This window comes from Desmodus rotundus, chromosome 8 (assembly GCF_022682495.2).
Source record: "Desmodus rotundus isolate HL8 chromosome 8, HLdesRot8A.1, whole genome shotgun sequence".
Lineage (NCBI taxonomy): Eukaryota > Metazoa > Chordata > Mammalia > Chiroptera > Phyllostomidae > Desmodus > Desmodus rotundus.
Window position 1 is genome coordinate 64,902,709 of NC_071394.1, and position 12,911 is coordinate 64,915,619.

General features: G+C 39.2%; 1 protein-coding gene across 2 annotated transcripts in view; it reads left to right on the forward strand.

Moving 5' to 3' along the window:
* ATP6V0D2 (ATPase H+ transporting V0 subunit d2) overlaps positions 1 to 12,911 on the forward strand; it is a 44,806-nt gene that overhangs the window by 19,815 nt on the left and 12,080 nt on the right. For both annotated transcript variants that reach the window (XM_024578337.3, XM_053930350.1), the window contains exon 3: positions 11,103 to 11,281. In XM_024578337.3, coding sequence (XP_024434105.2) covers positions 11,103 to 11,281 — 179 coding nt within the window. The remainder of the gene's footprint in view (positions 1 to 11,102; positions 11,282 to 12,911) is intronic.

Here is a 12,911-nt window from a genome sequence, read left to right on the forward strand (position 1 = left end):
GCAATTCTGCTGATGGGATTATTCCCTAAGAACACTGAAACACCAATCCAAAAAACCTATGCACCCCAATGTTCATAGCAGCACAATTTACAATAGCCAAGTACTGAAAGCAACCTAAGTGCCCACCAGCAAATGAGTGGATCCAAAAACTATGGTACATTTACACAATGGAATTCTATGCAGCAGAGAGAAAGAAGGAGCTTATACCCTTTGCAACAGCATGGATGGAACTAGAGAGCATTTTGCTAAGTGAAATAAGCCAGGTGGTGAGGGACAAATACCATATGATCTCACCTTTAACTGGAACATAATCAACAAAAGAAAAAAGCAAACAAAATATAACCAGAGACATTGAAGTTAAGAACAATCTAACAATAGCCGGAGGGGAGTGGGGAGGGGACAATGGGGAAAGGGGTTTACAGGAGCTACTATAAAGGACACATGGACAAAATCAAGGGGGAGGGTGGAAGCAAGGGAGGGAGGTGGGTTTGGATGGGGTGGGGTGGAAGGATGGGGAGAAAATGCAGACAACTGTAATTGAATAACAATAAAAAAAAAATTAAAAAAGAAAGTGGGGTGTTGAAATCCCCTATTATAATTATTTTGCTCTCAATATCTTTCTTTAAGTCCTCCATTTTCTTTATGTATTTGGTTCTCTTATGTTGAGTGCATATATATTTACAATGTTTATGTCTCCTGGATGGATTCTTCCCTTGAGTATTATGAAGTGATCTTCTGGGTCTATTTTTATGGCTCTTTTTTTGAAGTCTATTTTGTCTGATATCAGTATTGCTACCCAGCTTTTTTTCCTTTCTGTTTGCTTAGAATATTTGTTTCCAGCCCTTCACTTTCAGTCTGTATAGGTGTTTTGTTCTGAGGTGAGTCTCTTGGAGGCAGCATATGTGTGGGTCATGTTTTCTTATCCATTTGCCTATTCTGTGTCTTTTGATTGGGGCATTTAATCCATTTATGTTTAAGGTTATTATTGATAGGTACTTATTCATTGCCATTTTTCAGCAGAGTACCTGTGTTCCTTTCTCTCCCTCATTCTTTTCCTTCCTTTTCTTAAAGCAGTCCCTTTAGCATCTCTTGCAGAGCTGGTTTGGTGGAGCTGTGTGCTTTTAGACTTCTTTTGTCTGGGAAGCTCTTTATTTGGCCTTCTATTTTAATTGAGAGCCTTGCTGGGTAGAGTAATCTTGGTTGCAGGCCTCTGGCTTTCATTACTTGGAATATTTCTTGATTCTCTTCTGGCTTAGAGTATTTCCATTGAGAATTAAGCTGCTAGTCTTATCGTTTCTTCTTGTTTCTCCCTTGCGGCCTTTAAGATTCTCTCTTTGTCTTGGAATTTTGCCATTTTAGTTATGGTGTGTCTTGAAGTGGGCCTCTTTGGGTTCTTCTTGATTGGGACTCTCTGTATTTCCTGGATTTGTGTGACTTTTTCTCTCATCAAATTAGGGAAGTTTTCCATCATTACTTTCAAACAGGTTTTCTATCCCTTGCTCTTCTTCTTCTCCTTCTTGTATCTCTATTATACGGATATTATTCTGTCTCATGTTGTCTTGCAGCTCCCTTACCATCTGTTCATTCTTTCTGCACCTCTTTTCTTTTTCTTGCTCTATCTGGGTGTTTTTTTCTACCTTGTCCTCCAGTCGCTGATTTGACCCTCTGCTTCATCCACCCTGCTTGTCATTCCTTCTAATGTGTTTTTTATTTCTGAGATTTTATTGTTCATTTCTTCCTGGTTTTTGTTTATAGTTTCTATTTCCTTTTTCATGCTGATGTAGTTCTTACTCAGTTCCTTGTAGTTATCTGTGAGTTCCTTGAACATCTTTATAACCATTAATTCGAATTCTATATCTGATAGTTTGGTTTCCCCATTTCATTTAGCTCTTTTAGTGGGTACTCTTATCCATTCCTTTTGATTACATGTTCTTTTTTTTGTCTCCCATTTTAGGTGACTCTTTTTGTTCATTTCTGTGCTTCCTGATGTTTCACCTTGCTAGCTGTTTTTGTAGGGTGATCTTCTATTGTAGGAATTCTATGAGGTTCAGTGGGTGGTCTCTGATCTCCTTGCCTGGATGCTCTATGTTTGCCCTTTGTTCTGTTTGTGTGGGGTCTCTTGTTATACTTGGGTTTTTATGTTTTGGTGGTTCCTTTGTTGGTGGTTTTTCTCCTCCAGCAGGTATACTGATGTTTTCAGCTTCCACCTATTCTTGTGTGTGATCCCGTCTGTATTTGCAAGAGGTTTGTTTTTTCTTTATTGTTTTTATTGGGGTGACATTGGTTAATAAAATTATATAGGTTTCAGGTGTACAATTCTATAATACATCATGTGTATATTGTATTGTGTGTTCACCATCCCAAGTCAAGTCTCCTTCCATCACCATTTATCCCTCTTTACCTTTTTCCATGCCACCCCTACCCCTTTCCCTCTTGTAATCGCCTGTTGTCTGTGTCTGAGATTGTTTGTTTTGGGGTATTGGTGGGGATGGGGGTTTTGCTTAATACCTTAATTTATGTAGTATTCACTATAAGCCAGCACTCTTATAATCACATTATGTGTATTAAATTTATTTAATATGTACAATGATCCTACCAGATGGCATTAATATTATTGGTATTTTAGAAATAAGGAAACAGATAAAGACTGTACTTCAGTACCTGTTCCCCAAAGACCAGAGGTAACCACTCATAAGTTTGTTGCATTATCTTTCCAAATTTTTCCTGTAAGAAAAGTTATATATGTGTGTAAACAAAAAATATATATTTGTATATGTGTACAATTATACATACATATTTGATTTTATTGTTTGTTTTAGAACACGGAGATCATATTATATGTATCACATACAATTTGTCTTTTTTCACCCAATCTATTAAGAATTTTCTACATAGTACATATACATCTACCTTATTTAAAGCAAGTATTATATTCCATTATTTTCCACATGCCATAATTTATTTAACCATTCCCACTTTGTCCACTTAGGTGGTTTCATTTCTTTGCTATTTCATTTAATGCTGCCACAGACTTCACTGTACATGGATCTGGGCTTTCTCATGCCTGAACTTCTTTAGGATGGATTCCCAGGAATGAAACTGCTTTGTCAACAGATACGCAGATTTTAGATTTGATAGATATTAGCAGATTGCTCTCATACTTATTTATCTCCTATCCTTTCAACTGTGTTTTTTTTCTTTCCTTGCCATAAGAAATAAGATTTTCTCAAACCTGTTATGACTAGTATTTTGTGTATGATAAAGGTGAGATCTGCTCACCACTTTTCTCAACAGGGTGTAAAACATGTAACGATAAACACTCAACATGTTTGCTCATGGAACTGACAAGAAGAATCCCTCATTGGTGTTTTCCTATGAGTTACGTAATATTCACAAACATGGCTAGAGGAGGCACAACATTGGAGCAATCTCTCTAAATTTATAATTCTCCTCAATAGAAAAGGACAGAAAAAGCAAGGACTAGGCATCTATGACTCTAAAAAGGGGTAAAATTCCCCGAGCTTCACTTCCATTTACCCTGGGGAACATCAGAGTTAACATGATTGTACAAACAGAGAAGAAAATCTATTGATTGAAAAATATCACCATTATGTTTGAGTAATGTGCACACATGGTTCAGACCTCTTGGAGAACATAAAAATGTACTGAACAAAGTCCTTGTCTTTAAGGATATTATAGCTAGTAAAGATGGGTAGGATTTATCTCTAAATCTGTATTTGAGATGAACATGTGAAATGACTTACCCAAAAGCACATGACTGAACAGTAGCAGAATTAGTTTTAGAATCCAGGTCTTATCTCCTTAGGTATGTAACAAACGTTGGTGAATGAATGAAAGCTAACTATACTTCATGTTCATCATGATATATTGAGAATTGATTCCAACCCAGGATAAATATAAACACAAAAATTTACAGGGAATAAATCACTTCTAGCTGGAGACATTTTAAAAGTTTAATAAAAATGTGGCATTTGATTATAGTCTTAAAGGATGGGAAAGATCTCAACTTTTAGTAATCAACAGGGAAGAGAAGCTCCTATATTTAGAGAAAGTAGAAACAAAGAAACTGATGTAGAAAAGGATGAATAAATTGGAGGAATGTTTAATGTGACCTTTCAGGTTAGAGCAAGATTGTAGAGAATCTGAAGTACTAGAAGAAAATTTTCTAAAGGTTCCAAGAGTCTGGGAAGTGCCTAGTGGTTGGCATTCTTGTTCTAAAACATGCTGTTATAAGGAGTGCTGACTTCCAAGTAATTTTTCAGTATTTTATTTTGTGAGAAGAAAAAATGAGTCTGAGAACAAAATTAGTTACTTTTTACAATTATTTTGTTTTTCACTTTTCTCTATCTAAAAAAGGAAAATTTCAGATAAGTAAGAAATGTTACTCGAAATGTCAAATTTCAGGAGGAAGCAGAAGGTTTATGGGGATATTCTCTAAATCTCAATAACCTATTTAGCAAATCAGACCAAATGGTTGGGCTGTCCCAGGTGAGCCCATGGAGTTAGTGTTAGATTGAAAGAACCTGGAATACAACACACGTTCACCAATGTAATCAAGGAAAGCTTTCATTTGAAAATGAACACATTGGAAAAGACTTCCAACCCTACTGTCCAGGTCACAAGGAGGAACTGTAGGGGTTGTTATGGGTAGATTAGCACATTTTATTTTTTTAATTTTGTTAAAGATTTTATTTATTTATTTTTTTAGAAAGAAGGGAAGGGAGGGATTAAGACAGAGAGGGAAACACTGATGTGAGAAAGAAGCATCCATCAGCTGCCTCTCACATGCACCCCCACTGGAGACCAAACTCACAGCCTAGGCATGTGCCCAAACCAGGAATCAAACCAACCACCTTCACCTTGTGGGACAATGCTCAACCAACTAAGCCACACCAGTCAGGACTAGATCAGCACATTTTATGGAATTTCACTGAGGAATGAAATTATTTAACATGCACCAGATATACTTCACACACACCCCAATCCTTTCCATGAACAATGACTCCGGATTATGCATTTTATGTCCCTGTCCCTATAACTGCATTTTCCACATGGACAAGTATGGCGTGGCAAACAGCACATCATTCTGGTCACCTGGCACAGAGTCAGCACTGAGAACACTGCATAATGTGTTACAGACCCAGCCTCTCAGGTGGAAAGAAACCTGATGGCCCCTGTGATGTAGTCACAATCCTTTTATTTTTTTTGAAGGTTTATTTTATTATAATTCAAGAGAAATGGGAGGGGAAAAAGTGAAACATCTATTCGAGAGAGTAATACTAATAGGCTGCCCCAACTGGGATCAAGTCAGAATCAAGCCTGAAACTTGAGCATATGGCCTGACTGAGAATTGAAATGGGCGACCTTTCAGTAACAGGACGATGCTCCAGCCAACTGAGCCATACCAGCCAGGGCAAGTCACAATGCTTTTAGAAATGAATCTGTTATAATCACTAAGTTTACCAAATTACTTGCTAAACAGTCACACCCAAAGGGAGATGTTCAGGCTATGTCTTGAAAAACCTCCATCTGACACAGGGGTCAGGCTTTTTTATATCTGAAAGCAATTAACATGAATTATGACTAATTAACAAGCGTTGTTCTGAGATTAATAATTACATTCCCAAAATGATAACATTAAAACTTTTAATGCTCAGAAATCTTAAAGGAAACATCATATAGCACATGCCTAAATTGTGGGTTCAATCTTTGGTCAGGATGTGTGTGGGAGGTAGCCAATCAATATTTCTCTCACACCAATGTTTCTCTCTCTTCTTCTCTTTCTAAAAATCAATAAACATATCCTAAGATAAGGATTAAAATAATAATAATAATAATAATAAAAATAACAGCAACAACAACAACCACCACCACACAAGGGTAACTCTAAGGCTACAATATGTAAAACAGGATGGTAACAAGTTTTATAAAATACATATAAGTGAGACTTTGGACTAATATTGCAACAGGTAACATGATTTATGCTCTCGTGGACAGTCCAGTCTTCCATACCACACCGGAATTAATAATAACCCCTTATCTTCTAAGAGCAACAGGTAAATTTAGAAAGGATTCTGTTGCGTAGAACTAAGTGTAAATCTGCAGAGATATAGAAATCTTGGGCTTAATAAGGGTATAAATATGGCAAAGTTTTACATGAGAGGTTATATGGCTTATAGTTTTCTGCTCGTGTTCCTCCAAAGTCCAGTTTATAGGAAAACATCCTCCTCTGAGAGTGTATGAGCCTCCTTGATCAAGTCACTCTACCAAGGCACTCATACGTATTGCAAACCTGATGCCACCACTTGCAGGTGAAGAAATATTTCCATTTTAAGATTGCGGAGATGGAGCTCTCATTTGTAAGTCATTGCTGGGTTCAGAGTTAGGTGTATCTGCTTCAAAGCCTGGGTTTCTTCTACATTGACAACTAGGATTTACACACCATTGTTATGTGCATGGTTTCATTTGAATGTGACCATGAAAAGACAGTGATAGTCAGCCCTTTCCACTTAACTACCCCAACCCCTTGCCTTACAACCCAACCCTGCCTGCCAAGCTTGACACTTCCCTGGAAATTTCCCAACACTGCAGCTGCTTTGTCATATGTACATTCTGATCCATGGCTGTTCTTTGTTCTCACCCACCAATAAGATTCTATCTGTTTCAAATGTTCTACAAATGTATTGAAATCTCCGTTTCCCTTGTGACCTTCCATGGATGAATGTCTTCCTTTTTGTATACCTTGAATATCTCTATGGTTTGGGGAGGGCAGGTATTGCAGGGTCAAACTCAGCCCAAGGTCTGACTACAGAAGCCTGAAAGGATGTGCAAAACCCTCCAGCTTTGACTCCTGCCCTTGGTAACTGTGTCTTCATAAAGAACCTGACACATTTCTTCTGGACTTATTTGAGCTTTACCAAACTGTGCTCTTAGAAGACATTTCTATTCTGTCTCATGCAAGACAGGCATTTCTCCAAGCTACTTAATGACACTTAAGTACTCAATGTTTTAACCATAGAACAGTTCTTTTAACACTCCAAGTCTATGGCTCTCCATCATCTGGCCTTTTCACAACTGTTCCATTAGCCCACAATTTGAAAGTTTATCAACAGGAAAGGTATTATAGCTCCTCTCAAGATCTTCAAACAATATTGGGTGCAAAGGAGAAAGAGTAGCTCTAAGACCAAAAAGGAAATGTCAAAGTGTTTTCTGGCCTGAGCTGTTTTATCTGAACCTAACAGGGAGCCAGGGTTTGGCTTTAAGGTCCGACATTGCCTCTTTCACACAGGAACCTGGAACAAGTTGTAAACACCTCTCAGCCTCAGGTTCCCACCTGTGAAGTGGTGATTATCATGGTATGTACAGCACTGAATTGTGAAGTTGGGTGAGAACATGTACATATGCCTGTCACATAGTAAAAACCTCAAGAGTTGCCATTTAAAAAAATTATTTTACAACCTGATATTTTTGAAATTGAGTCACCTTCTCCATCATAATTTTAGGTGACTTCATGATTCCTTCAGGTACCATATCAGTTATAGAATATAATATTTAGGAGAGGCTATAAATGAGGATGCTTGTCTATATTGTAGACTCTGCAGCATGAGTAGGAAAGAAATTCATCTGGTTGAAGAGGCACTAATCCTGGGTCTGACACCACTTAGGAGCACAGGTACCCAAAACATCAGTGCTTCGAACTAGGTGAATTCCCAGCTGGTTTTAAGCTCAAAAATTACTCAGGCACTATTAGCATTGATTTCATTGCTAACCATCATATGAATGGCCCTGAGGATCTGTAAAGATTAGTCTGGAGAAAGTAAACTGTCTTCTGGGCCATATCTCCTGTCACCCCAGAGAGCCAATGATTATTAAATACCTGGTGCATATGTGTCAAGGAGATGAGGGGGAGGATAGGAGAAACACCACCCTCTCCTGTCCCTGATATAGGCTGTGTTCTCATTTCATTTCCTGAATAACACTATGAGAACTGGTGTTACTGTCCCATCTTAGAAACAAGGCCACTTAAATAATAAGTTGAAATAAACCAGAATATGATCTCCATAGCTCTTTGCTATATAAGATAACAATACTCAGTATACCCTTGTGCACATCCGCACACACGAGTGACATTGGTTGGCCATCGACATTGGCTCAATAGTCATCTGCAGATTGGGAATGTTGGCAGCTCATGTCTACATTGCAGGGATGATGTCACAACAATGAAATGTCTGCTAAGGATTATTAAGTACTGGCAGCTGCCCTCTAAGGTAATAGCTTTTGGGCCCTACAGAGGCAGTTAAAGATAAGCACTTCCATTGGAATATCATTTTCAAGAGAGAAGGATTCTAAAATTCCATAATGTCTACATTTGGCTCTATTGTTCGGGAGGTGAAGAAACTTTATAGTCTTGTAAAGAGGTAATTCCTGCTTCAAAACTTCCTTAGCTAGACTTTTCACTGGGGCAAACTGCAAAGCCCCACCATGAAGGAGACTCTTTCCCAGCAGGGAGTACATCCTTGCACAGGAAGTCAGTCAGCCATGCAGCCTGACTCCAAGACATGCCAGTAAAAGGTATTATTTCCAAGTCCGGATTATGGTAGTGATTGAGTCCCATCACTGTCACTTCACTAGAGGACCTCGACTCACCCACTGGCTGTCCTTTTGCTCTTCAGACCAACACCTCAACCTTTCACTTAAACATCTTCATTTCTCTCTCATCTTAAAAAAACAAATACCTAAACTGAAAGTGAACCATCCCCTTGACTGCTGAGTGTTCATACCATTATCTTCCCCTTCCTTTAAGGCTGGCTTGTAGTTTGAACTCTGTTTGTTTCAACTCTACTTCTCACTCATTTTAAACACACAGGCACCAGGTTTCTGTCTCTTTCCTCCCCATTCCACAAAGTCCAGAGAAGGTGTCCTTCCTGCATTCTCAGGTGACGTTTTAGTGGCTGTATCCTGTGGACACTTCATTGTCTGCCTGTACTTCCCCTTGGCCTCTGATGCTCCGGTGCCTTCTTCCTAGAACTCTAGAACTTCCCAGAATTCTCTGCTCTGGCTTTTCTCCTATTACTATCAGCCCTTCTCAGGTTCCATCAAGGTCCTTAAATGTTGGGATTCCCCAGAGTTCTCAGGAAAGAACTCTACTCACACTAGGCTATAATTTCCAATGATGATGCCTTCACCTGAAACCACACCTCCTGACACCCCTACTGGTGTCTGTGTCCACTGTTGGCTCAGGACTGGGGCTTGGTGGGCTACTAGGCATCACCTCTGGATAGCTCCCAGACACGCTGAACTCATCCTATCTCAAACCTGCCCCGACAGCACTGCTCCCCCACCAATGCTCTCTCCCAGCTAACGGTTCCACAGCCTGAGACTTCTGTCACCCTCAACCACTAAGCAGCACAGGTTAGGGCTCAGAGGGAAAATCCAGAGTTTGCTTCTCAGGTCCCTCATTTGGTAGCCATGTCATGGGGAAGATATTACCTATTGTCACCATGGTGGTGTTGTCATGATTAAATAAAATAACTTGTGTAAAGCACCTTACTATGTAAGCATTTACCTCTCCTTCTGTGTAATCCATATTCCACATAGACCACAATGCCCCTTCTGTTTACAGGCATTTGCATCTCCTGTCAACCCTAACTGCCATACTCCAACGTCTTCATTGTCAGGACTGTGTGCCCAACCTTGGCCTGACACCTGTACGCAGGCCTAGACAAATGTCCTCCTGCCTGGAAACACTTCCCACTGCCCAGTTGTCTGCCTGGGTGGCTACTCATCCTACAGGTTTCAGCTTGACCATGCTTCCTTGGGAAGTTTGGTCCCAGACAAGTTGACAGCTGGCTCTGCACCCCCAAACTACCCTGTCATTTCTTTGGCAGAGTGTGTGAACATCATTGCAATTTATTCTAGTGGATTCTGTACCAAATACCTCCCTCAAACTGGACCCTCTGTGAAGAAAGGTCTGTGTCTCTGTCATTTCTCGACCTCAGTGCTTAGACTGTCCCAGGTGCTAAGCCCATGAGTGAACAAGCATTGGGATCCCAGCAGGGCTCACATGAGTAAGGAATCAATAAAATATGAATCAGAAGTCCTAGGGAAAGGGTGGTGCTAAGCCCATGAGTGAGCAAGCATTGGGATCCCAGCAGGGCTCACATGAGTAAGGAATCAATAAAATATGAATCAGAAGTCCTAGGGAAAGGGCGGGGTGGGTGGGGTGACACAGTTACAAAGTTCACCATCTGGTCTCACAGGAAGAGAATAATACAGAATCTTTTCAATAAATAAATATTAAGTATTTAATAAAATATATTTAACTTTTTAAAATTATTTTTAAATATTTTAAACTTTGAATCCTTAACGCTGGGCTTCATCACAGATTTAAATGTTCAGTTTTCAAAGTCAAATAAAACACCCTGGATCTGTATTTCTCAACTTATTTAGCCCATTTTCCACCCATCTTGACAAAGCAGACACCTTATACCCTCACCCCCACACCACCCATGTGACAGTTACCTGCAGGGGTCATCTTCTTATACTGTTAATCAGTTATTATAACACTGGATATGGTTTTTGTAACTCTGGCACCCTAGGCAGTCAGATATTTACTCACCCACATCTCTCACATCCCAGAGTTCAAAATGAAGAGACTCACATATTTCCCTAACCAAAGCAATAAGGCCTGATGGTTGGTTTTACCAGTGAGTGAGGTGCATCTTACTTGGATGCAGTTTTTTTTTTCAGAGTTTCCTGTTATGGCTTTTTTTTCACATTTTTTAATTGTTGTTCAAGTACAGTTGTCTCCATTTTCCCCCCACCACTACCCCCTACCCAAGCCATCCCCACTTCTCACCCTTGATCCTACCCCCCTTTGGTTTTGTCCATTGTTGATTAGGTATCCTTTATACCTAATCAACAAAACAAACAGGTAAGCAAAATATAACCAGAGACATTGAAATTAAGAACAAACTGACAGTAACCAGAGGGGAGGTGTGAGACGATAATGGTGGGGAAAATGGAGAAGGGTTTTCAGGATGCAGTTATTTTCCTAACGACCAAACCTTCTTCTACACCAGGTGCAGTTACATGATCGACAATGTGATTCTACTGATGAATGGCACCTTGCAGAAAAAGTCTGTGAAGGAAATTCTAAGGAAGTGCCACCCGCTGGGCCAGTTCACAGAAATGGAAGCAGTCAACATCGCAGAGACACCTTCTGATCTCTTCAATGCAGTCCTGGTGGAAACGCCCTTAGGTATGAATGTGGACGTGATGCTATAGCTTCCTTTGAGTGCTGTCACTGTCATTAAGAAGTATATACCCAAATCACAGTTTTTCCCATGTACTCAAGTGTCATTCTATAGGGATTGCCAAAAGTGGAAGGAACATAAAGGAAACATCTAGGCCAGCCCCCTAATTTCTCAGATCAAGACAAATGAAGTTATTGGGTTAGCCAAAAAGTCCTTTGGTGTTTTTTCCATAAAATAAAAGACACGTTTTTCACTTTCACCAATAACTTTATTGATTTGGATATTTTGACTATGTCGGCTATCTCCCACATGGTATAACACTGGTTGTTCTCAATTAACGTCTGAATTAATCATTATCAACTTCAACTGGTCGACTCAACTGTGGAGCATCATACAGCAAAAAATGTCCAGCACAAAACTTCACAAACCACTTTTGACACATTCAGTCAGTCACAGCACCTCCTCCCTACAGTGCACAAATCTTTGTTGTTGTTGTTGTTTGCATTTCAGTTCTATTTTTACCTTTCTTGAAATAATAAAGCATAATATGGATAAAACATGTATTTTCTTCCATCTTCAATATTAAAATAGTACACAAAAATTCACAAATTTTGATTTTTTTTAAATCCATGCTGTTATGACAGCTGTCACAATAGAGTCTAACAAAATTGTTTTCTAATGAAGTTGAAGACAGCTATGCACTACCAGAGCCTCCTTATGAAAAAGACAAATAAACTTTTTGGTCAAGCCAATATCTGCAAGGGTCTTCTACAAACCATTTGTAGCTAAGAAGGAGCTGAGACTCATCTCCCAAACTCCAAACCTTTGTACTTTGTACTACACCACAGCAAATAAATGATAGAACTTGTAATTTTTCAAAACATTAATTTTGTACCTGTTTTTTAGGATTAATGCCTTCTCCTTTTATTTTAAATTATAGGAAACATTTTGTTTTGGAAAGTGTAGGAATGCCATTTTTCTGAGATGCTCAGGAACGTCTGTCAAATGACCTGAAGTAGCATTCAAAATGCTAATGGGACAATATTGTAAGCATTATCATTAGGAAATTTTGGATAGTAGCAACACACTGTTGATCATTTGTCAAAATACTTGCCATTTTGGACAATAAAAATAGAAAAAAGTGTCATCAAGTGTCAAATGCTAAGGGTGCAGGTCACAGAGGAAGGAAGATGGGTCTGGAATCAGATATCTGTAAGCATGAAGCTGGGCTCTGCCTCGTCCCAACAAAATGACATGGGGCAGTTCAGTTTCCCTTATTTCCCCCATTTTAGAGTTTTGAAAAGAAAAGAAGACACTAAATAAGTACAACTCAAAGTTTGGCACATAGTAACGTCACAAATGTTAAGTATTTCTATTTGATAATGAGGAGACTTCAGAAAGTGAGCCTTGAAGTGAACAATTCCAAGCATTGTGGAGATTAACTCAGTTAAAGTGTATCTTGTGTGTAGTGTAAGGCTCACACATAGTAAATGCTTCATAAACAGTCACTCCTATTGCCATTAGTACTATTAGGTTGCTTGCATCTATGGATTGAAACTCCACTGTCCAATGTTCACTAGTGAGCATGAGGCAGTGCATTCAGGAGACATTTCCTACTGTTTGTAATCATGCTTC